At 38.2% G+C, this 20,522-nt stretch overlaps 1 protein-coding gene across 1 annotated transcript; it reads right to left on the minus strand.

Moving 5' to 3' along the window:
• Window positions 1-1,374: 1,374 nt before the first annotated feature.
• On the minus strand, window positions 1,375-20,233 carry LOC131631638 (suppressor of mec-8 and unc-52 protein homolog 1). The gene is made up of 16 exons (XM_058902413.1): window positions 20,078-20,233; window positions 19,763-19,973; window positions 19,163-19,315; window positions 18,615-18,663; window positions 18,168-18,251; window positions 17,488-17,591; window positions 16,156-16,242; window positions 16,035-16,088; window positions 15,590-15,685; window positions 13,356-13,483; window positions 12,640-12,766; window positions 2,663-2,722; window positions 2,449-2,556; window positions 2,005-2,105; window positions 1,844-1,895; window positions 1,375-1,714 (listed from the first exon to the last, which is right to left on the minus strand). The coding sequence occupies exons 1-16, from the start codon at window positions 20,104-20,106 to the stop codon at window positions 1,616-1,618; spliced, it is 1,542 nt and encodes a 513-aa protein (XP_058758396.1). The 5' UTR covers window positions 20,107-20,233; the 3' UTR covers window positions 1,375-1,615.
• Between the last annotated feature and the right edge of the window lie 289 nt (window positions 20,234-20,522).

A 20,522-nucleotide genomic window follows, 5' to 3' on the forward strand; every position in this document is an offset into this window, starting at 1 on the left:
ACATGCATCACAACTCAAAAATAAAAGAAAAATAAAAGATGAAAAACTTACCGATTGAGAGTTGTTGTGCGAAAGTTTGAATGTATTGAATGAAATTTACTGGCATTGATTCTTTGAGGTATAAGCAGTGTAAAAGCTTAAAAACTGTGCACTTGAATCTTGTTCACGAGCTTTTTGAAGGGTTTGTGAAAATGTAACAGATGAAGAAGGAGAGGGAGGTTATGGCGTGAGGTATATGAATAAACCCGTCCAAAGATGCTTCTCCGTAAAGCTCAATGAGCATAGACACATTATTGGGAAAAATGAGGGTGGTTCCCTCACTTAATCGTTGAGTGTGTTTAATTTCGATCTATTTGGAGATGCATCTCCAGAATCTATGAGCTTTTGTGACTTTTCACCATGCTAAACTAACACCACATAGAATAGATAAAATAGATAAAGTAATCCATATTTTATTTTAAATTCCAATTACAATTACATCTCAAGACCTTTGGCTCATAACACTGACTGAAAAAAATAGATGGAAAAATTAAATAAATCATTTATTTTATTTAAAAGAATTTTTTTTATAAAATAATAGATAAATATTTAGTATTTATATCATTTTAACATTAAGAGGTATTATATCATCTTAAATTAAAGTTATTCAAACTCACCAAAATTCTCATTCTATACAATGTTGTTATTCAAAATTAAAAATATTTTGTATTATAAAAAAATAAACCGTCTAAAACTTCCTTTCTCAAAATTGTATTATTTCTACTTAATTTTTCTTTTTTAAAACCTCTCTCCTCTCCTTTCGTGAATTTTCAAACTAAACCTAAAGATCATCCTACAAAGCTCTTTTAAATCTCTCTCCTCCCCCTTCGTGAATTCTCAAACTAAGCCTAAAGATCATCGTATAAGGTCTTTTGAACAATAAATTATATCATATTAGTCATGATTGAATTTAAAAAGAAAAAATAATTTTAGCTTTTAGGCTCAGGAAAATTAATGCTTACTTATTTGAAAACCCGTGAGACGACTTATTGAGACTTCTTGATATATTCAAACAAAATTTTTAATGAACTGAATTTGATGAATATATATTATACTCCCTCTAAATTATAAGACGTTTTAGGTATTTTACATACATTAAAAAACTTAATTATTATCTTAGGAGAAAAACAAATTATATATTACTTTACAATAATGCCCCTCATAATTATACAAAAAATAAAAAAATAAAAAGTTGAAAGAAAAATAATAATAATTTATATTTTAAAAAAGATTATAAATGTTGCAATGAAATTTTAAATAATTTATAATTTGAGACAATTTCTTTTGGTATAGCATTTTATAATTTGGGACAGATGGAGTAATATTTAGATGGAGTAATATTTAAGTGATTATGTTATAATTCTCATTGAATTTCCATTTGTTACACATAAAGTTCTTGTAAAGAACAAATCTTAGTGCTGTTTCTCAGAAACTTGCATCTGTTGAATTGTAAGTGACCTACGGTTCAAATAGTATACAACAATTTCCTAGCAATGCATTAAATTAAGCTCCATAATATACATTACTCAAACTACACAGATGTTCATGACATAGAAGGGACATCAATAAAAAAAAATCAAGGTTTCCACAACTTCATCGTGCCGTCTTCACTGAAAGTTGCAACAAGATTCCTATGTGGATGATGAGTAACACCGATAATTTCCTTTTCATGGACCTGCCATTAATCAACAGATTATTTTATTAAATACTAAATAATTAGAACATCCTCAATACAATACAAGAAAATAAGACCAGATTGAGAGGAATTTATAGATCTAATCTCATGCTTAATCGACAAACATACCTTCATCAGATGCTCCAATTTGCCAGATTGATAGCTGAAGCAGTACATATTCCTGCATTTATTTCGAAGATTCCATTATGGACAAAGAATATGACAATTTCAAATTATAATTCGGGAGGAAAAGAAGATTATAATTTGTTAGAAAAACAGAGGCTACCAACCTGTCTTCACCAACACAGTAAATCCATTCCCCCTTAGGTGAAATACAGGCTGCAACAAAGTCACCACCTTCTCTTTTACCAGACGAGAAACTCTTTACAACCTACACCAACAGAAAAAGAATAGTAAAGAAGTATAGCATAAGGTTCTGCAACCTGCATGGTCTTTAAGTAAATATCCACATTTAACCAATATGAATAAGCAGAACAACCATATTCCGACAATTATACAACATAGTATTCCAACACTTATGCGAATGAATGTGTATGTAGGATTAAATTATGTCAAGAAAACACTTCTCTATGCAGAATTAGATATAATTTATTCTTATCAGATTCATACCATCATTAATTATTTATTAAGGAAAGCACTGCAAAGAGCTTTAAAAAACATTAGAACTACGTATAAATGAAATGACTTCTAGTCATCAACTCTTTGAAGTTTACCTGTCCTTGAAGTGTCATGATGTATATTGATGAGGTTTTGTTACAAACAACAATGTGCTCAGTACTTTTGGGGAAAATGTAAACAGAGTTAACTGAAGCATCTCCTCCCTATCAGTCCAACGGAACCAGAAATCACAGAAAATAAAATTAGGGAAAATGATATCACAAAACTTAATAAAAAAGAAACCAAAATGGAAATTTATTAAAGACACACCCTTAAAGGAGGAGGTGGCTTAAATGTTTGTATGCAGTCTGTAGTCTTCAAATCCCAAACCTGCAGTAAGGAGGAAAAAATACATACATGTCTCACTATTAGAGTGTTAGCTTTAGCTTAGAGCCAGTCAGTATGTTACTGACACCTGGCAGTTTGTTTTCAGTAGTTACAGGCTACTACAGGTCACAACTTGTAGTATATAAACAAGTTGTGATACCTGATGTAACTAACTTTTCACAATTGAAATTCAGTTACAACTGAAATGAAAGTTCAATCATTCTCTCTTTCTATTATGGTATCAGTTTAGCTTCTCCGATCCATGGACTCACAGCCAGGATCTCCCTCTTCCGCTCACGTTTCGTCTCCGGCGGCGCCGTCTGCGGCGGTGATGGACGAATCACGCCGTCTTCAGTTTGCGCTGAAGATCGCATACAAACTCGACGACAAAAACTTCCATCTATGGCGTCAGCAAGTGGAGCCTTACATCAACGCACACAATCTCACAGATCTGGTGGTTTGTGCGCGTGTTCCTCCCAAATTTCTCTCCGATGACGATCGTCTTCAAGGTATCGTCAATCCTCTCTATTCTTCGTGGCTTCAAAAAGATCAGCTACTCTTGTCGTGGTTGCAATCGATGCTCTCCAGCGAAATCATGTCTCGCGTCATTGGATGCGTTCACTCTCATCAACTTTGGGATCGGTTGTTCAACTACTTCCAAAAGCAAACTCGTGCACGAGCAAGACAACTTCGCGTTGAACTTCGCTCTGCTTCTCTGGATTCGCAATCAATTTCTGATTATCTGCTTCAGATTCGTCAAACTGTTGATGCTTTAGCCTCGATTGGTGATCCTGTTCCGTCCACGCATCACATTGATGTTATTCTTGAAGGATTACCGAGTGAGTATGCTTCGGTTGTGTCGGTTGTAGAGAGTAAGTTTGGAGATATGGATCTAGATGAAGTGGAGATTCTCCTTATTGCTCATGAACTCAGGTTGAATAAATTCAAGAAAACCTCTGTTCCAGATCTGGCTTCGTTGAATCTCACTCAAGCTTCATCCCAACCTCCAGCTTCTGAAACTCCTCCGGTTAGTGCTGTTGAATCTACTCCCTCTGTTCCTGCTTCTCCTTCTCCTGAGCCTGAATATGCTTCCTTCAGAGGTGGAAGGTCCTATAGAGGTGGCAGAGGTGGTAGAGGTAGAGGAGGCAGAAATTCTGGTGTTCAGTGTCAAGTCTGTTCCAAAGCTGGTCACACAGCCTTGAACTGTTGGCATAGATATAATCAACAGTTTCAACCTCAAGTTGCCTATGCTAGCACTCCTTTTGCCCCTGTGCAGTGGACTCCTCCTCAGGTTGCTTATGCTCAAATTCCTGCAAATGTTTGGACTAGACCTACTGCCAGTGCTACACCACAAGCTAGACCTGCTATTACATTGACTCCTAGTGCTTTCATTGCTAATGCTGCCCAACCTCAGGCTGCTGCCACTTGGTACCCTGATTCAGGTGCCTCCTTTCATGTCACTAATGATGCCAACAATCTCCAACAGCACACTCCTTTTGAAGGCCATGACCAAATCTTTATAGGAAATGGTCAAGGTCTGCATATCAATTCAGCTGGCTCTAGTCAGTTTTTCTCTACTTGCCAATCTCACACACCTCTCACACTTAAAAATCTTCTTCATGTTCCTTCAATTACCAAAAATCTCATCAGTGTTAGTCAATTTTGTAGGGATAATCAAGTCTATTTTCTGTTCACTTCTGACACATGTCTTGTTAAATCACAGGTGTCTAATGCTGTTCTTCTGGTTGGTAGAGTTGGTCCTGATGGCCTCTATCAGTTTCCTCCTTTTGCTGTCTCAAAGCCTACTCAGTCTCCTGTCAGTTCCAAGCCTACTTCTTCCTTAGTTAGTACTAATAAAATAGTGCCTAGTGTGCAGGCTACTACTATTTCCCCTTCCCTATCCAATGTATGGCATCTTAGGCTAGGCCACCCTAATGCTCATGTGCTGAAACTTGTATTACAAAGTTGTAATTTGTCTCATTCTAATAAAAATCTTGATACCTTTTGTGCTGCCTGCTGTGTTGGTAAAGCTCATAGATTACACTCTCCCTTGTCTCAAACTACATATCATTTTCCTCTTGAACTTGTGTACTGTGATCTTTGGGGTCCCTCCCCTCAATCCTCTACTCAAGGTTTTCATTATTATATCTCCTTTGTTGATGCTTTTTCCAAATTCACTTGGCTGTATTTACTGAAATCTAAGGCTGATGCTCTCCATGTGTTCAAACAGTTTAAAGCACTAGTTGAGTTACAGCTTGGATATCCTATTAAGGCTATTCAATCTGATTGGGGTGGAGAATTTAGGCCCTTTTCCAAATTTCTGGCAGATCTGGGCATTCAGCATAGGGTTATTTGTCCTCACACACATCACCAAAATGGTGTGGTAGAAAGAAAGCATAGGCACATAGTTGACCTAGGCCTTACCTTGTTGAGTCATGCTGCTCTACCTTTGACCTACTGGGACTTTGCCTTTACCACAGCTGTCTACCTCATTAACAGACTTCCCTCATCTTCAGTGCAGTTTCAAATACCCTATACTCTTCTGTTCAAAACTGCTCCTGACTACAAATTTTTAAAGGCTTTTGGTTGTGCTTGCTTCCCTCTATTAAGACCTTACAATGCCCACAAACTTGAGTTTAGATCTCATGAGTGTTTGTTCTTGGGTTATTCCACTTCCCACAAGGGTTACAAGTGTCTATCTCCCTCTGGAAGAATGTACATATCCAAGGATGTCCTCTTCAATGAGTCTAGATTTCCCTTTCTAGAGTTGTTTTCAAAATCAGCTACTTCTCATTCCTCCTCTTCTCTAAAAGCCTCTAGTATCTCTTCTCTCCACTCTCTTTTACCTACTTCAGCTTCTTCTCAATCTACTCCTCTACCTATGCCTACTCCTCTTACAGCTGTCCCTGTCTCAAGTCCTGTGTCAGCTTCTTCACCTGCTCCTGTCAGTTCTGACCCTACCTTGTCTCCTACTGTTTCTTCTTCCCCAAACCTCTCTACTTCTCCTAGCTCTACTTCTGCTTCTCCCAGTATACCTCTCAATGCCATCCCTGTTGCTCACATTCCTATCAACAATCATTCTATGACTACTAGAGCCAAAGCTGGCTTCACTCAACCTAGACTACAACCCTCTTTACTGCTAGTTCACTCTGAGCCTGATAGGTTCTTGTATGAATAAGTGAATAAGAGATAGAAATAATGAATAGAGAGAATGAAGGCTACTGTAATTGAATTGATAATGGAGACAATTACAATAATGAAGAAAAAGAAATGCAGTAACAAACTGGTAGTGGAACTACCAATTCCCCAAAGCACGCAGTGCTCCCAAATCACCAAAGTGACCCCACCACTCTAACTGAATTCTTGGCTAAATTATTCTCTCTCTCTGTTACTACCTATATAGTCCTTCTCTCCATGCACTCCATGCATTAAGTAGCCACGTCATCATTCATCACTTCTTTCCCCTTCTTTCTTGAGTAGACCCTCCATATTCTTGGTTTGGGCCCAAGGTCAAGGCCCACTCCACGATCTACGTTTCTATCAATACCCTTCTCCTCTGAAACAGCCTTGTCCTCAAGGCTAAACTCAGGGAATTGACCGCGCAGAAAATCATTATCTTCCCAAGTTACATCCTCTAGAGGCTTGTTCTTCCATTTGATCAAACTTTGATGCACTGGCGCACTCCCCTGCATAGTCACTCTAGATCCCATCACCAGCTCTGGATACACATCAACAGCATCTGTTATCTCTAGCTCTTTAGGAAGCTCACCTTGAACTTGATACTCCCCAATGGCCTTCTTAAGCAAGGATACGTGAAACACCGGATGAATCCGTGATTGCTCCGGCAATTGCAACCTGTAAGCCACCTCTCCGACTTTAGCCAAAACCTTGAAAGGCCCATAAAAACGAGCAGCTAGCTTTTGATTAATTCGCTTCACAACTGACTGTTGCCGGTGAGGGCGTAGTTTTAAGAAAACCCATTCCCCTACTGCAAAACTCAAGTCCCTTCTTTTCTTATTAGCATAGCCTGTCATCTGTTCTTGAGCTCTCTGAAGATGTAATTTGAGTTGTTTGAGAGCTTCATCTCTCTCACTCAACTCTAGAGCCACAGCAGCTACTTTTGTCTCATTTGTCAGGAACCTTAACAAACTAGGAGGTTTTCTCCCATAAACCACCTCAAATGGAGTCTTACCAATAGACACGTGATATGTTGTGTTATACCAGTATTCAGACCAAGAGATCCAGTTTGACCACGTTTTCGGTTGGTCGGAAGCAAAGCATCGTAAATAACTCTCCAAGCACCTATTAATCACTTCCGTTTGTCCATCCGTTTCCGGATGATATGCAGAACTCATATGCAACTTGGTACCTTGCAACTTAAATAACTCCATCCAAAAATTGCTAATGAATAAAGGATCCCGATCGCTGACGAGGGACTTAGGAATACCATGTAGCCTTACTATCTCCTTGACAAACAACTCAGCAATGGACTTAGCAGTATAAGGATGCTTTAATAAAATAAAATGACTATATTTTGACAGTCTATCCACAACTACTAAAACAGCCTCATAACCCTTCGATTTTGGCAGCCCGGTAATAAAGTCTAATGATAGATCTTCCCATATAGCATTGGGAATAGGGAGAGGTTGTAGTAAACCTCCTGGTGTGGTAGCAGCATATTTCTGCCTTTGACACACATCGCATGATCGGACAAAATCCCTTACACTTTTCTGCATCCCAACCCAATATAAGCATATTGATAGAAACGTGGATCGTGGAGTGGGCCTTGACCTTGGGCCCAAACCAAGAATATGGAGGGTCTACTCAAGAAAGAAGGGGAAAGAAGTGATGAATGATGACGTGGCTACTTAATGCATGGAGTGCATGGAGAGAAGGACTATATAGGTAGTAACAGAGAGAGAGAATAATTTAGCCAAGAATTCAGTTAGAGTGGTGGGGTCACTTTGGTGATTTGGGAGCACTGCGTGCTTTGGGGAATTGGTAGTTCCACTACCAGTTTGTTACTGCATTTCTTTTTCTTCATTATTGTAATTGTCTCCATTATCAATTCAATTACAGTAGCCTTCATTCTCTCTATTCATTATTTCTATCTCTTATTCACTTATTCATACAAGAACCTATCAATTGGTCCGACCTACCGGATCAATCACCACCATTTTCTGACGATAGTAGATGCGACGGCGTTCTCAAATGGGAGACCGAATTGATGCATTGGAAGTTCAGATGAGTGATGTGCAAGTTACGTTGCAATCGTTAGCCCAGCAGATGCAACAACAGAGTCTGATTATGAGTGAACTGAGCAAACAAATCAGTCAGAAGGGAGTGAATCAGGGGAGTGAGAAGTCTGTGGGAGACTCATCGCAAGTTGAATCTCGTCTTTCCGGCAAGAAGGTGAAGTTGCCACTGTTTGAAGGCGAGGATCCTGTGGCTTGGATCACTCGAGCTGAAATATATTTTGATGTGCAAAACACAACGGATGAAATGCGTGTGAAGTTGGCTCGACTGAGCATGGAAGGTTCAACCATACATTGGTTCAACCTCTTGATGGAGACGGAGGACGAATTGTCGTGGGAGAAGTTAAAGAAGGCGTTAATCGCTCGTTACGGAGGACGACGGCTAGAGAATCCATTTGAAGAATTGTCAGCACTGCGTCAAACTGGAAGCGTTGAGGAGTTTGTGGAAGCTTTCGAATTGCTCTCCTCACAGGTGGGAAGGTTACCTGAGGAACAATATTTAGGTTACTTTATGAGTGGGTTGAAACCTCACATCAGAAGACGAGTTCGTACGCTGAATCCTGTGACACGTATGCAGATGATGCGAATCGCAAAAGATGTGGAGGATGAATTGAACGAAGAAGACGACGATGGAGATCGATCTTACGGGAAGAAGAAGGGAGGTGATCGTATGGGTCGCAACGAATGGGCTGGGCTTATGTTTAAGAGTCGGAGCGGATCTAACCCGAGTCCAAAAGATACAACCCGATTCACTAATCCAAGTGGATCTAACCCGAGTCACAAAACGGGTTCGATGGGTTCTAACCTAAATTCAAGCTCGTCTTTGTTTTCGACGGGGAGAAAAGCTGAAAGTGACCGTCGCACTGTGTCGTCGGAGCGATGGAAGGGGGTTAGGAGTCTCCAGAACGATGAAATGGCGGAGAGAAGGGCAAAGGGTTTGTGCTTCAAATGTGGAGGCAAATTCCATCCAACACTTCATAAGTGTCCTGAGAAATCTTTGAGGGTGTTGATCTTAGGTGAAGGGGAAGGTGTGAATGAGGAAGGAGAGATTGTCTCACTAGAAACTCAAGAAGCTGTAGAGGAGAAAGAAGAAGAAGTGGAGGCAGAATGCAAGGTTATTGGAGTCTTAGGAAGTATGGGGGAGTATAACACGATGAAGATCGGGGGCAAATTGGAGAACATTGATGTGGTAGTATTGGTGGATAGTGGAGCTAGCCACAACTTCGTCTCTTCTAAGCTAACCTCGGCTCTGGGTTTGTCTATCACTCCTATGGCTGCTAGGAGGATCAAATTGGGAGATGGACATAAGGTATTGTCACAAGGAGTTTGCAAAGGAGTCAAAGTGAATCTAGGTTCTATGGAGGTATGGGTGGATGCGTTGGTACTGGACCTTGGTGGGCTGGATATCATTCTGGGAGTTTCATGGCTATGCACCTTAGGGAAGGTGATGATGGACTGGAAAGCTTTAACTATGCAGTTTTGGCATGAAGGGAGATCTATAACTTTGCAAGGACAGGGAGAGAACAAAGACAAACATTGTTTTCTAAATTCGTTTCTGGATGGTAGACAAGAAGGATTGGGAGGAGAGTGGTGGATGTCTCAATTTGAGAAAGAAGTAGGAGATGGTAGTTTGAACCAAGAGCTGTTGGGGGTGTTGAGTCATTACTCAGAGGTGTTCCGAGACAGCATCAGACTTCCACCAAAGAGGCCTCAAGTGCATCAAATAAAATTGTTCCCTGATCATGGTCCAGTCAGTGTTAGGCCTTACCGGTACCCTCACCATCAAAAGGAAGAAATTGAGAGGCAGGTTCATGAGCTATTGAAAGTAGGAGTCATCAGGCCTAGTATGAGTGCCTTCTCAAGTCCTGTTATTCTTGTCAAAAAGAAGGACAAAAGTTGGAGAATGTGTGTGGATTATAGAGTTTTAAACAAAGCTACAATTCCGGATAAGTATCCGATTCCCATCGTAGATGAATTACTAGATGAGCTTTATGGAGCAACTATTTTTTCAAAAATTGATCTTAAGTCGGGTTATCACCAAATTAGAGTACATGAGGATGACATCCACAAAACAGCTTTTAGAACTCATAATGGCCATTATGAGTATCTTGTTATGCCCTTTGGCTTGATGAATGCCCCAGCTACTTTCCAAGCCACGATGAATGATATTTTTAGGCCATTCTTGAGAAAGTTTGTCTTAGTCTTTTTTGATGACATCTTAGTTTACAGTAGAGATATCCAGGAACATCAGAACCATCTGAAACAGGTTCTAACTGTTTTGTTAGCAAATTGCTTTGTTGCTAATCAGTCTAAATGCAAGTTTGGTTGCACACAGATTGATTACCTCGGACATATCATTTCGGGAGAGGGAGTTGCGGTAGATCCGGAAAAAGTCAGATGTATATTAGATTGGCCGGAACCTAAAAATGTGAAGGGGGTTCGTGGATTTTTAGGTCTCACAGGATATTATAGGAAGTTCATTAGAGATTATGGCAAAGTGGCAAAACCTCTTACTGAACTCACCAAGAAAGATAACTTTGCATGGGGTGCAGAAGCTATTACAGCTTTTAAGCAGATGAAAGAAATGCAGTAACAAACTGGTAGTGGAACTACCAATTCCCCAAAGCACGCAGTGCTCCCAAATCACCAAAGTGACCCCACCACTCTAACTGAATTCTTGGCTAAATTATTCTCTCTCTCTGTTACTACCTATATAGTCCTTCTCTCCATGCACTCCATGCATTAAGTAGCCACGTCATCATTCATCACTTCTTTCCCCTTCTTTCTTGAGTAGACCCTCCATATTCTTGGTTTGGGCCCAAGGTCAAGGCCCACTCCACGATCCACGTTTCTATCAGAGCCAAAGTCTGTTAAGCAGGCTCTTACAGATGCCAAGTGGAAAGCTGCTATGCAAGCTGAGTTTGATGCCTTATGCAAGAATCAAACCTGGTCCCTTGTTCCTCTCCCTCCTAACAGACAATCTATTGGCTGCAAATGGGTTTTTCGTGTTAAGGAAAATCCTGATGGCTCTGTTAATAGGTACAAGGCCAGGCTTGTTGCCAAGGGCTTCCACCAACAGCAGGGATTTGATTACAATGAGACTTTTTCACCTGTGGTTAAGCCTATTACCATCAGAATCATTCTTACTATAGCTCTCTCCAGACATTGGTCCATCCAACAGTTGGATGTCAACAATGCTTTCCTTAATGGATTGCTCACTGAGGAAGTTTACATGGAACAGCCCCCTGGTTTTGTTTCTTCTGATCCCTCACTGGTTTGCAAACTTCAAAAGGCCCTCTATGGTCTGAAGCAAGCTCCTAGGCAATGGTTTGAGAGATTACAACAGGCTCTTGTGCTTCTTCATTTCACTCCTAGCAAATGTGATCCCTCACTTTTTATATACTCCTCCAATGGCCATGTGGTTTATCTCCTAGTGTATGTTGATGATATAATCATCACTGGAAGTGACTCAAAGCTGCTGCAACAGATTATCTCCAAGCTCAACACTGCCTTCTCTCTCAAGCATCTTGGTGATCTTGATTATTTCTTGGGCATAGAAGTTAAGGCTACCTCTCATGGCTCCATGCTGCTCACACAGTCCAAGTACATTAGGGATCTTTTGCACAGGACCAAAATGTCTGACTGCAGTCCTGTCAGCTCCCCCATGCAATCCTCTTGCAAACTCACCAAGACTGGCTCTCCTGCTCTCTCTGACCCTTTCATGTACAGGTCAGTAGTTGGGGCTTTGCAATATGCCACAATTACTAGGCCAGACATTGCTTTCTCTGTGAACAAAGTCTGCCAGTTTATGTCTCATCCTTTAGAGACCCATTGGGTTGCAGTCAAACGCATTCTTCGTTATCTCAAGGGTACACAGTCTCATGGCCTGCATCTATCTCCTCTGACCTCCAGCCAACCACCTCCTGTCAAGGTATTTTGTGATGCTGACTGGGCATCTGATCCAGATGATAGGAGGAGCTCCTCTGGTGCTGCTATCTACTTTGGTCCCAACCTAATCTCTTGGTGGTCCAAGAAGCAGCCTGTAGTGGCAAGATCCAGCACAGAAGCAGAGTATAGGAGTTTGGCTCAAGCCACTGCAGACCTGCTCTGGCTTCAAACATTGTTCACTGAGCTTGGCATTGCTATTCAACAGCCTCTTGTTCTTTGTGACAATCAATCAGCTGTTCTGCTTGCTCATAACCCTATTTTACATTCTCGTACCAAGCATATGGAGATTGACCTCTTCTTTGTCAGAGAGAAGGTCATAGCCAAAACCATTGCTGTTGCTCACATTCCTGGTGTTGATCAAGTGGCTGATACTCTCACTAAACCTCTTCCTTCAACAAGGTTCCTGGAATTCAGAGACAAACTCAGGGTTGCGAGCTCCCCATGAGTTTGTGGGGGGGGGTATTAGAGTGTTAGCTTTAGCTTAGAGCCAGTCAGTATGTTACTGACACCTGGCAGTTTGTTTTCAGTAGTTACAGGCTACTACAGGTCACAACTTGTAGTATATAAACAAGTTGTGATACCTGATGTAACTAACTTTTCACAATTGAAATTCAGTTACAACTGAAATGAAAGTTCAATCATTCTCTCTTTCTATTACTCACACGAACATAAGTGAAAACAAGACATTTGCCATGTGTATATTGTCAAGTAACTGACCTTGACAGTACAATCACTGGATGCAGTAATAACACGACTCCCATCATGAGTGAAAGTTGCATCGTTCACATAAGATGTATGGCCACGGAACTCTTTCAACATCTTTCCAGATTTAAGTCCATGGATTCTATATTACAAAAAGAACCATTGCACTCAGCAGTTGCTAAATATTTGATTAAATATGTAAGATTAACACACATTTAAAGCCACTCTAATGAGTTAAAATTAAAACAAGGGATTGTGCTCTTTACAAAAGGATTGCATAGAAATCAGTAATTTGATTTGCAATCTGTCTAGGGCTTTTAATACTCGACTCATAATAAGACATTAGTGTTTATCTGGTCTACAGTTAAAGCTTTCGGGATAGTAAGTTCAGGATGATTGAATTCTGCAGTTTTTTTCCTTTCATATATAATATATACACACGAACTCAGCGTTACTTTACAAGTAACTTTTTACAAGGTCTAAGGTGTGATGTAATCTTTAGATTAAGTTTAGTCACTGATCTAGTTTTAGCTTGCATGTTCGATTTTTGTCTTACCATCAACTATATTCAACAACACTAGCTTCAATTCACTTGGTTATTACTTATTACTGCATGTCAAAATGTTACGGAACATTTTTAAGTAGAAATTTGAAGTTTCGGGTGGAGCAAGGCCCAGCAAATGGTTATATAGAACAAAGATATAGAATACGTAAAATTAACTTAACAAAACCTTGCTGTGCTGTCAAATGAAGTACTTAATAATTGGCTTCCATCACGAGAAAAGGAAAGACTTGTAACACCTTGGGAATGTGCACGCTCAAGACGCCGCAAGCATTGACCGGTCCTAATACGCCACACCTAAAATGAAATGTGAATGATAGTGTTTAAAGTCTACGCATTGATAGTTTTCGGTGAAAACAAACAGTAACATTGACAAAAACTGCAGTCAACAGAGAAATTTATAAATATCATTTAAAGATAAACCAATCACAAAGAATACATTATTGTATGCATCGAGCATTTAATAGCCAGCTTTCAATAAAAATATCCAGTTAGATAAAATTTAAGAAAAGGTATATAGTCTAGACACACATAAATTGCTTACAATCTAAGACATTCAACAAGTCAATAACAAAAAAAAAAATAAAAAATCAAGGAGCACAATGGAAAAAGAGGACAGTGCATATTGTGTCTAAGAAAAAAACCAGAGAACCGAAATGATGCAATAAAAAAAGGATAGTCAGAAAAGCACGTGTCTTCTATTTGCACTGCAGGGAAATAGTAAGAAACACTGCAGTGCAAATGGAAGACATGGTTGCTGAGTATTTTATTTTCACGGTGAAGGGACTCTAACTCAAAGACCTTCCAACATAATGAGGGTAAATAGCATAACTCTCCCTAATATGAGTACAAAATGACAGCACAAGAAAATAGACAAAACTGCGACTTTGGCCCTATTCAGTGTTGTTGCTGCTTCAAAATTTCATTCACAAAAGACCATAATCTCTGGAGCAATCTGCAACAAGCAAACCAATACGGCCGAGAACTTAGAGCAGCCATAGGCCACTCTGCCCCACAGCACTGTGGTTGTATAGTTTCCTTAGATAATTTGTTTTGATTGTCAAACTCATGTCTTTCTGTAGTCTTAGTGTAATTCATGTTAGAACTGCATCTACATCCTAAACCATACTCTAAAAATACATTTGGTGCATATTTGAATTCTGTGAATAGATAATAGATTCATAATATCTGTGAATCAACTCAGTCCTGCTATATGAAGAACTGTGAAGTTATGAATCAATTCATGCACAATCGCAGTTCCTTTAAATCAAAGCATCAGAACATGAATTGATTCATACTTGTTAAGAAATGTGGTTGGGCCTAACTCAACCCTACAAAACCGGCTTGTAGGGTGAGGATTGCCCCCACTTATAAAGATGTGTTCAGGCCATATATTGTCCAATGTGGGACTCTTAACACACCCCCTCACGCCCAGGAGTAGACAACTGGAGCGTGGAAATAAATGGCGGGTGGCCCGATAGCGGAAACCATAGAAGGTGGTCCACCGGATCTTAAACCAGTCTCTGATACCATGTGAAGAAATGTGGTTAGGCCTAACTCAACCCTACAAAACCGGCTTATAGGGTGAGGATTGCCCCCACTTATAAGGACGTGTTCAGGCCATATATTGTCCGATGTGGGACTCTTAACAATACTGAATAAATGTGTCTTTGAATAGACTTGTGGAATCTATGAATCAATTCATACATGTAATCGTGTATAACCAATTTTCCAAAATTTTTAGAACTGCAGACAATTCATGTGAATAAAAATCAGATTCCTAAGTATTTGAGTCTTGTTTCCATTGAAACCCATTTCATATAAATCCTAAACTCAGTGATTTCTTATAACATTTATAGCATCCAATACACATTGAGAGAATCTTCAAACTACTTATATTCTCTGAATCCATTATCTTGATGGGGTATTGATTGAGAGATAAATAATGAACTAGTGTGAGTAAAATCTCCTTTAGCTGCTGTATTTATTAATCTTTGTACATTGAACTAGTCTAAGTAAAATCACCATATAAGTTCAATCAATTTTATTAAAAAATAGAAATTCCTCTGGAAATCTCTTTCACAGGTTAAGAAAAAGTGTTGATTTTTCAAAAGGCGGTAGATTCTATTCAACCCCCTTTTTCTAGAATCTTTGGAGCCATTTAACTAACTAACTACCACTACTAGAGTGAGACAATTTGCCACTCTATGACAACTCCACCATGTTTAGTGTACAGGATCAAATTCACTAACCAAGTGCTATTCTATAGCTAGGTTCAATTTCGCAGAAATGTTGAACAGTCATATGTGCAAGCTTTGAAAAAGATAAAATGATGTGCGGGAATATTAGATTCATAAAAAAGGATGGCTCCTAACACCTTCAATGCATATTAATAGTACTCACTTTAATCTTTCCATCTTGTGACCCAGAAGCAATCATCTCTGAATCTCTGCTAAAGTCAACACACAGCACAGGATCATCATGCATCATGAATACTTCCTGCAAGTTCTTACAATCAAAAAAATTGTCTACGGAAAAGTGACAAGATTTATATATAACATGAGAACCACAAATCATACTTAATGTTACAGCAAAAATCTACATTTTGGGATCAAGTTTAAAATAGTCCCAAATTAGCAACAGAGATCTGATAACATGAACTTTATTTTCTATGGTTTTGAATGTACCTATAAAGTAAAGATGCTGGGAAAAACCAAGTGTTTTGAAAACCAACAGGCCATAAATTTTTTCCCGGGAAGTTCATCACATACAAGACATTGATTTTTGATATTGATTTTTGATATTGATTTTTGATATCTAAAACAGTTGGTTTAAAAAACTAACTTACATCTGCTTGGTACTGGAGGTCTTTCTTCAGTTTTCCACTTATGTAATCCCAGACCTAGAAAATGACCACAGTAAGGGGAAAAACATCCAATAATGAAAGTTTCAAATTCAACTATGCATACCTCAATAAACCCATCAACCGAACATGATACGAGAAATTGCCCATCTGGGGAAAAGCGAGCACACTCTGCGTGACTTTTTGCCCCAAACTAGAAGCGCATATGTAGACACGAGAAAAGGGTCAGAATATGTATTCTTCAACTCTAAAGAGAGATCAATGATGACTAATAAATTTTATAGAAAATAATAGTGGAGAAATATAAAATGACAGAATAAGACAACCTTTAGAAGGTAACATTAATAGGGGTCAGATTAATTCTATTGTTTAACCGATAACTAAGATATCTAATGACCCAGTATGATATGATTATGACCATAGAATATCACCTTCGGATTATCACATACCAATGCAATCCAGATCACATAAATACCAGGTCAATGACAAAGAACCAGATTGCAACTCAGAGGATGGTAAAGAGATAATCTACTAACTATGATTGGTTCAAGCCATTGATTAACAATGTCCATACAATCACGTCAAAGTCTTCCAGAGCTAAATTATAAAAACCATTGAACCAAATAATCATCCTGCTTCCTTGTTATCAGACTAAAGGTAATATCTCATCTCATTCTCATCATTTTCTCAGACTCTTTGACCATCCCAACAAAAATACATTAAAACATCCTAAGGAAAAGACGCACGGTCACCTAAAGAGATAAAGCCGGCCATCGTCTTTATGATAATCTACTTTAACAAAAACAGAGAACAGACAAGTAAAATTGAGAAATACTATAACAAAAACGACCCAATGGCCAACCATGACAGTAAAGCTACAAACAACCTAGTTCTAGTGTACACACATTAATGCTAGCCAACATGCTGCCAAAAACAATTTCAAAGACTTGAAGCTAACAAAATGTTTTCAAAGAAACATCCTATTTCTTACTCATGTGAAATACAAACGAGGTACCACAACAACCTTGCAGATTCACAACTCTATTAAACCCCTAATCACACCCCTTTCAAAACGCCCATATGCCATTCAGCCTTAGCCAATAACCAATAAAGTAAAGAGGGAAAATGAGCCCAAAAAAGGAGAGGGGGAATAGATAAATGAAGAAAACGTGTTTCATTGAAGCAAAAGAATCACAGAAAAATACCATAAAACAAAAGTGAATAACCTTTACAGGAAGGTTCTACATCCCAAGGAAAAACAGAACTATAATGAAAGCGATAACTAATTCGATGGCAGAAAGTTCATTCTTCAAATAAAAATGACCATGCAGAACTATATTTGGCTCTGCATATTTGTTGTTGTCTCATTAAGGATTGATCACATCATTATCCATTAAAATTTAACAAAAACTATGCCTTGAGGATATACAAAACATACCTTTATAGTGTGAGAAAGAGTGGTTGGATACATGTCATCAACATCTTGTTTCATAGCAGCTGTTCCACGAAACAAATCAAACTGTGTTCCAGGAGGAAGTAAACCTGCAAGATCCCAAAGGAAAGCATCACCGTAAGATATAAATTATCCTCAAAGTAGCATGGTGCCAACATACAATGACGGCGATACAGCATTTCTTAAATTAAGAGAGTACACAAAAGTAAAAAGAGAATTACAAAACATTAATAAAATTTACAAATTACTTGTACAAATCTAAATAAAATTTCCACTCACCTAAAAAGGGGGAAGAGTCATAAAATTATGTAAAAAGACATAGCAAGTGTATCGACAAAGCATTTTACAGCATTAAAATGGCGTACTCAGATATGTGACCATATCAAATAGTATTCGTATTAGATTCATATCTGATACAGTGGAAAACCATGTATCGGTTCTTCATAGGTGCCAAACCAATCATTTTATCATTTCCAGGCATGGAGAATTTAGTCATGCCAAAATTTAAAAAAGAAATCTCTTCTCTGCTTACTTAACATGAGAAATGAAAGACGCATCCTTATAATTGAAAATTTAAACTGAATTCATTCTTAGGCATCAAAAAGTTGCAAATATGAGCAATGGTATACAATACATTGCTCAGGTACTTAAACCAAAAGAATTACCTTGATGCTGCTGCCATTTCAAAGCCTGACCAATTAAAGCCATTAATCGGGAAGGTGGCACCACAGTCACTTCGGCTGCAATAGCTGAAAACGCAAACACAGATGTTCTATTGTTCAAAAACGTGAATAGGAGAACCTATCTTATAAGTCCAATTATATAAGGATTTTATTTTCATCATGCAAAATGGCGAGAATTTTGGTTAATGACATTCAAAATTGTGGTTAATTGTGTTCTTTGAATAGTTAATGTATAATAAGTTGCGACACCTTTTTATATCAATTAACCGTCAACTAAATGTGATTAATCACATATTTAAACTCTGTTAAACATCTAAATTGTTGTCAAATTTTTATGTCAAAAAAATAACACACCTCTTATTATAATCATTAAATTGGTATCATATCACAATAAGATGCAGTAAGAACAAGAAAGGAAAAGACAAAAACCTTGGGCTATAAGCGCACGTCGCTTCTCTTTTGTTGATTCTTGATAAGCCTATCACATAGAACACAAGTCACAAACCCATGTATATTGACACAACGCAAGAATTTTAACAAATAATGACCCCTAATCCATGACCTTACAAGTGAAAAAATTTGTAAGTCATTCCATAATCTGTAGATTCTGTAATACTCATTTTCCAAAGAGCACGTAAGAATATCAAATCAAATTTTGAGGTTTAAAAAGACAGCCTGTCAGGTATTTCTATGTAACTTAGCACTCCTTTGCAATAACTTTTGGAGTATGTATCTTTCTACACTTATCCTTATCTTAACTACATTAGCTCTATTTGACTCCGAAAAGAATTAATTGGCACTTGCACAAATGCATACAAATACATAGTAATAGCTTTAATATGAGAAACTACAGCTAAATGAAAACACAATTTAGGCATTGTGGAAACAAAATAGCAAGAACTGAATTAAGAGAGGAGTTTTTATTAGGAAAACATAAAATTACAAAAATATAGAGAATTAGAAAAAAGTTTCCTGACCTCATTTGGGTCAAAATACGTTCTAACTAGAAGATGCTCGAGACGCAAATATCTTTCGGCTTGCTCTTGTTTCATGACACCCATAACCTGTGTTTGTCTTAAAATAGAGCGTGCGGTATCCAGTTCTCTAAGTTCAATCATTTCTAATACAATCTGCAACCATAGCCACATCCTTATCAATAGATAATCTCAATTTGGGCATAGTAACATAAAATAGCCCTGTTAAGATAAACCCCTTAGTTTGCAGCTTATATATCTTAAGTTGCTCATGTATAAGCTATTTCTATAAAAACAACCAAAAGATTTAAAAAAGTTAAATTTCTATTATAAGCTATTTCCGTAAACGTTACGTAGCTGAATGAAGATTCCATTCCATCGTTTGGAAATTTTAGGATGGAACAAGACCAATTTTTCATTCCACCCAAATTGGTGGGCGAGAAATATGGTGATAAGTGATGGAATGGAATGGAATCCATACCACTCCATTCCATCCCAGTAAGCTATTTTCACAACTTCTTTCAAACACTCTAACAATTGTTTAAGCCAATAAAGTTCAAATAAGTTCTTCCAAACCAGCCCAATAATTCAAATGCAAAATACCTGCTCATACAAATCCTCCAACTTATTCCTCGGAAGTTTAAGCTGAGAAACTTGTGGCAAAATCGCATCCCATCTTCCACTATTAATATCAGCAACAAAGGTTTCAATGCTATCAACAGTATTCAGAGAAACTTGACACTCATTCTGCAGTGTTTGAAATGTCTGATGCAGTGAATTTTCTTTGCAGAACTGAAGCACGGTTTTAATCACACTGAAAAATCAAAAAACAATGAGAATGCAATTTCACGTTATTGTTACAATTCAATTGAATAGGGTTAGTTAATAATAGGGTTAGGGTTAGTAAAGGAAACTCACTCTCGAGCTTCGATTTCTAGCGTCGACATTGGTAGCGAGAAGATGAATCTGTGTAGGGTTTAAGCAGTGATAATGAAATTCGGTTGGTTCAAACGATTTCAGAGGAAGAAGAGAGAACTGAAAAACGGGAAAAGAGGGTATAGATTGAAAAACGGGTAAAACGTTGAAAAGTTTGGGCCGGGCTGCGATGTAATGGGCTGGCCCATATGTTACTGAATGATAAGGATTAAGAGGGATTGCTTATTGAGGATTCTGCATGACACCCCCTAAATTATATATGGCATCCGGTATTTTCGTATTGAAAAAAATGTTTTTGATACTAAAGAGAAAATCATATAAACTTATCAGAATATTTGAAATTTCCGGTTTGCCACAAAATCTACCAAAAATTTTGAAATTACTTGAAATTTTTGGTATGTCTACAAATTCTGTTATTTTCTTGAGT

This window comes from Vicia villosa, unplaced genomic scaffold (genome assembly GCF_029867415.1).
Source record: "Vicia villosa cultivar HV-30 ecotype Madison, WI unplaced genomic scaffold, Vvil1.0 ctg.000852F_1_1, whole genome shotgun sequence".
Taxonomy (NCBI): Eukaryota; Viridiplantae; Streptophyta; class Magnoliopsida; order Fabales; family Fabaceae; genus Vicia; species Vicia villosa.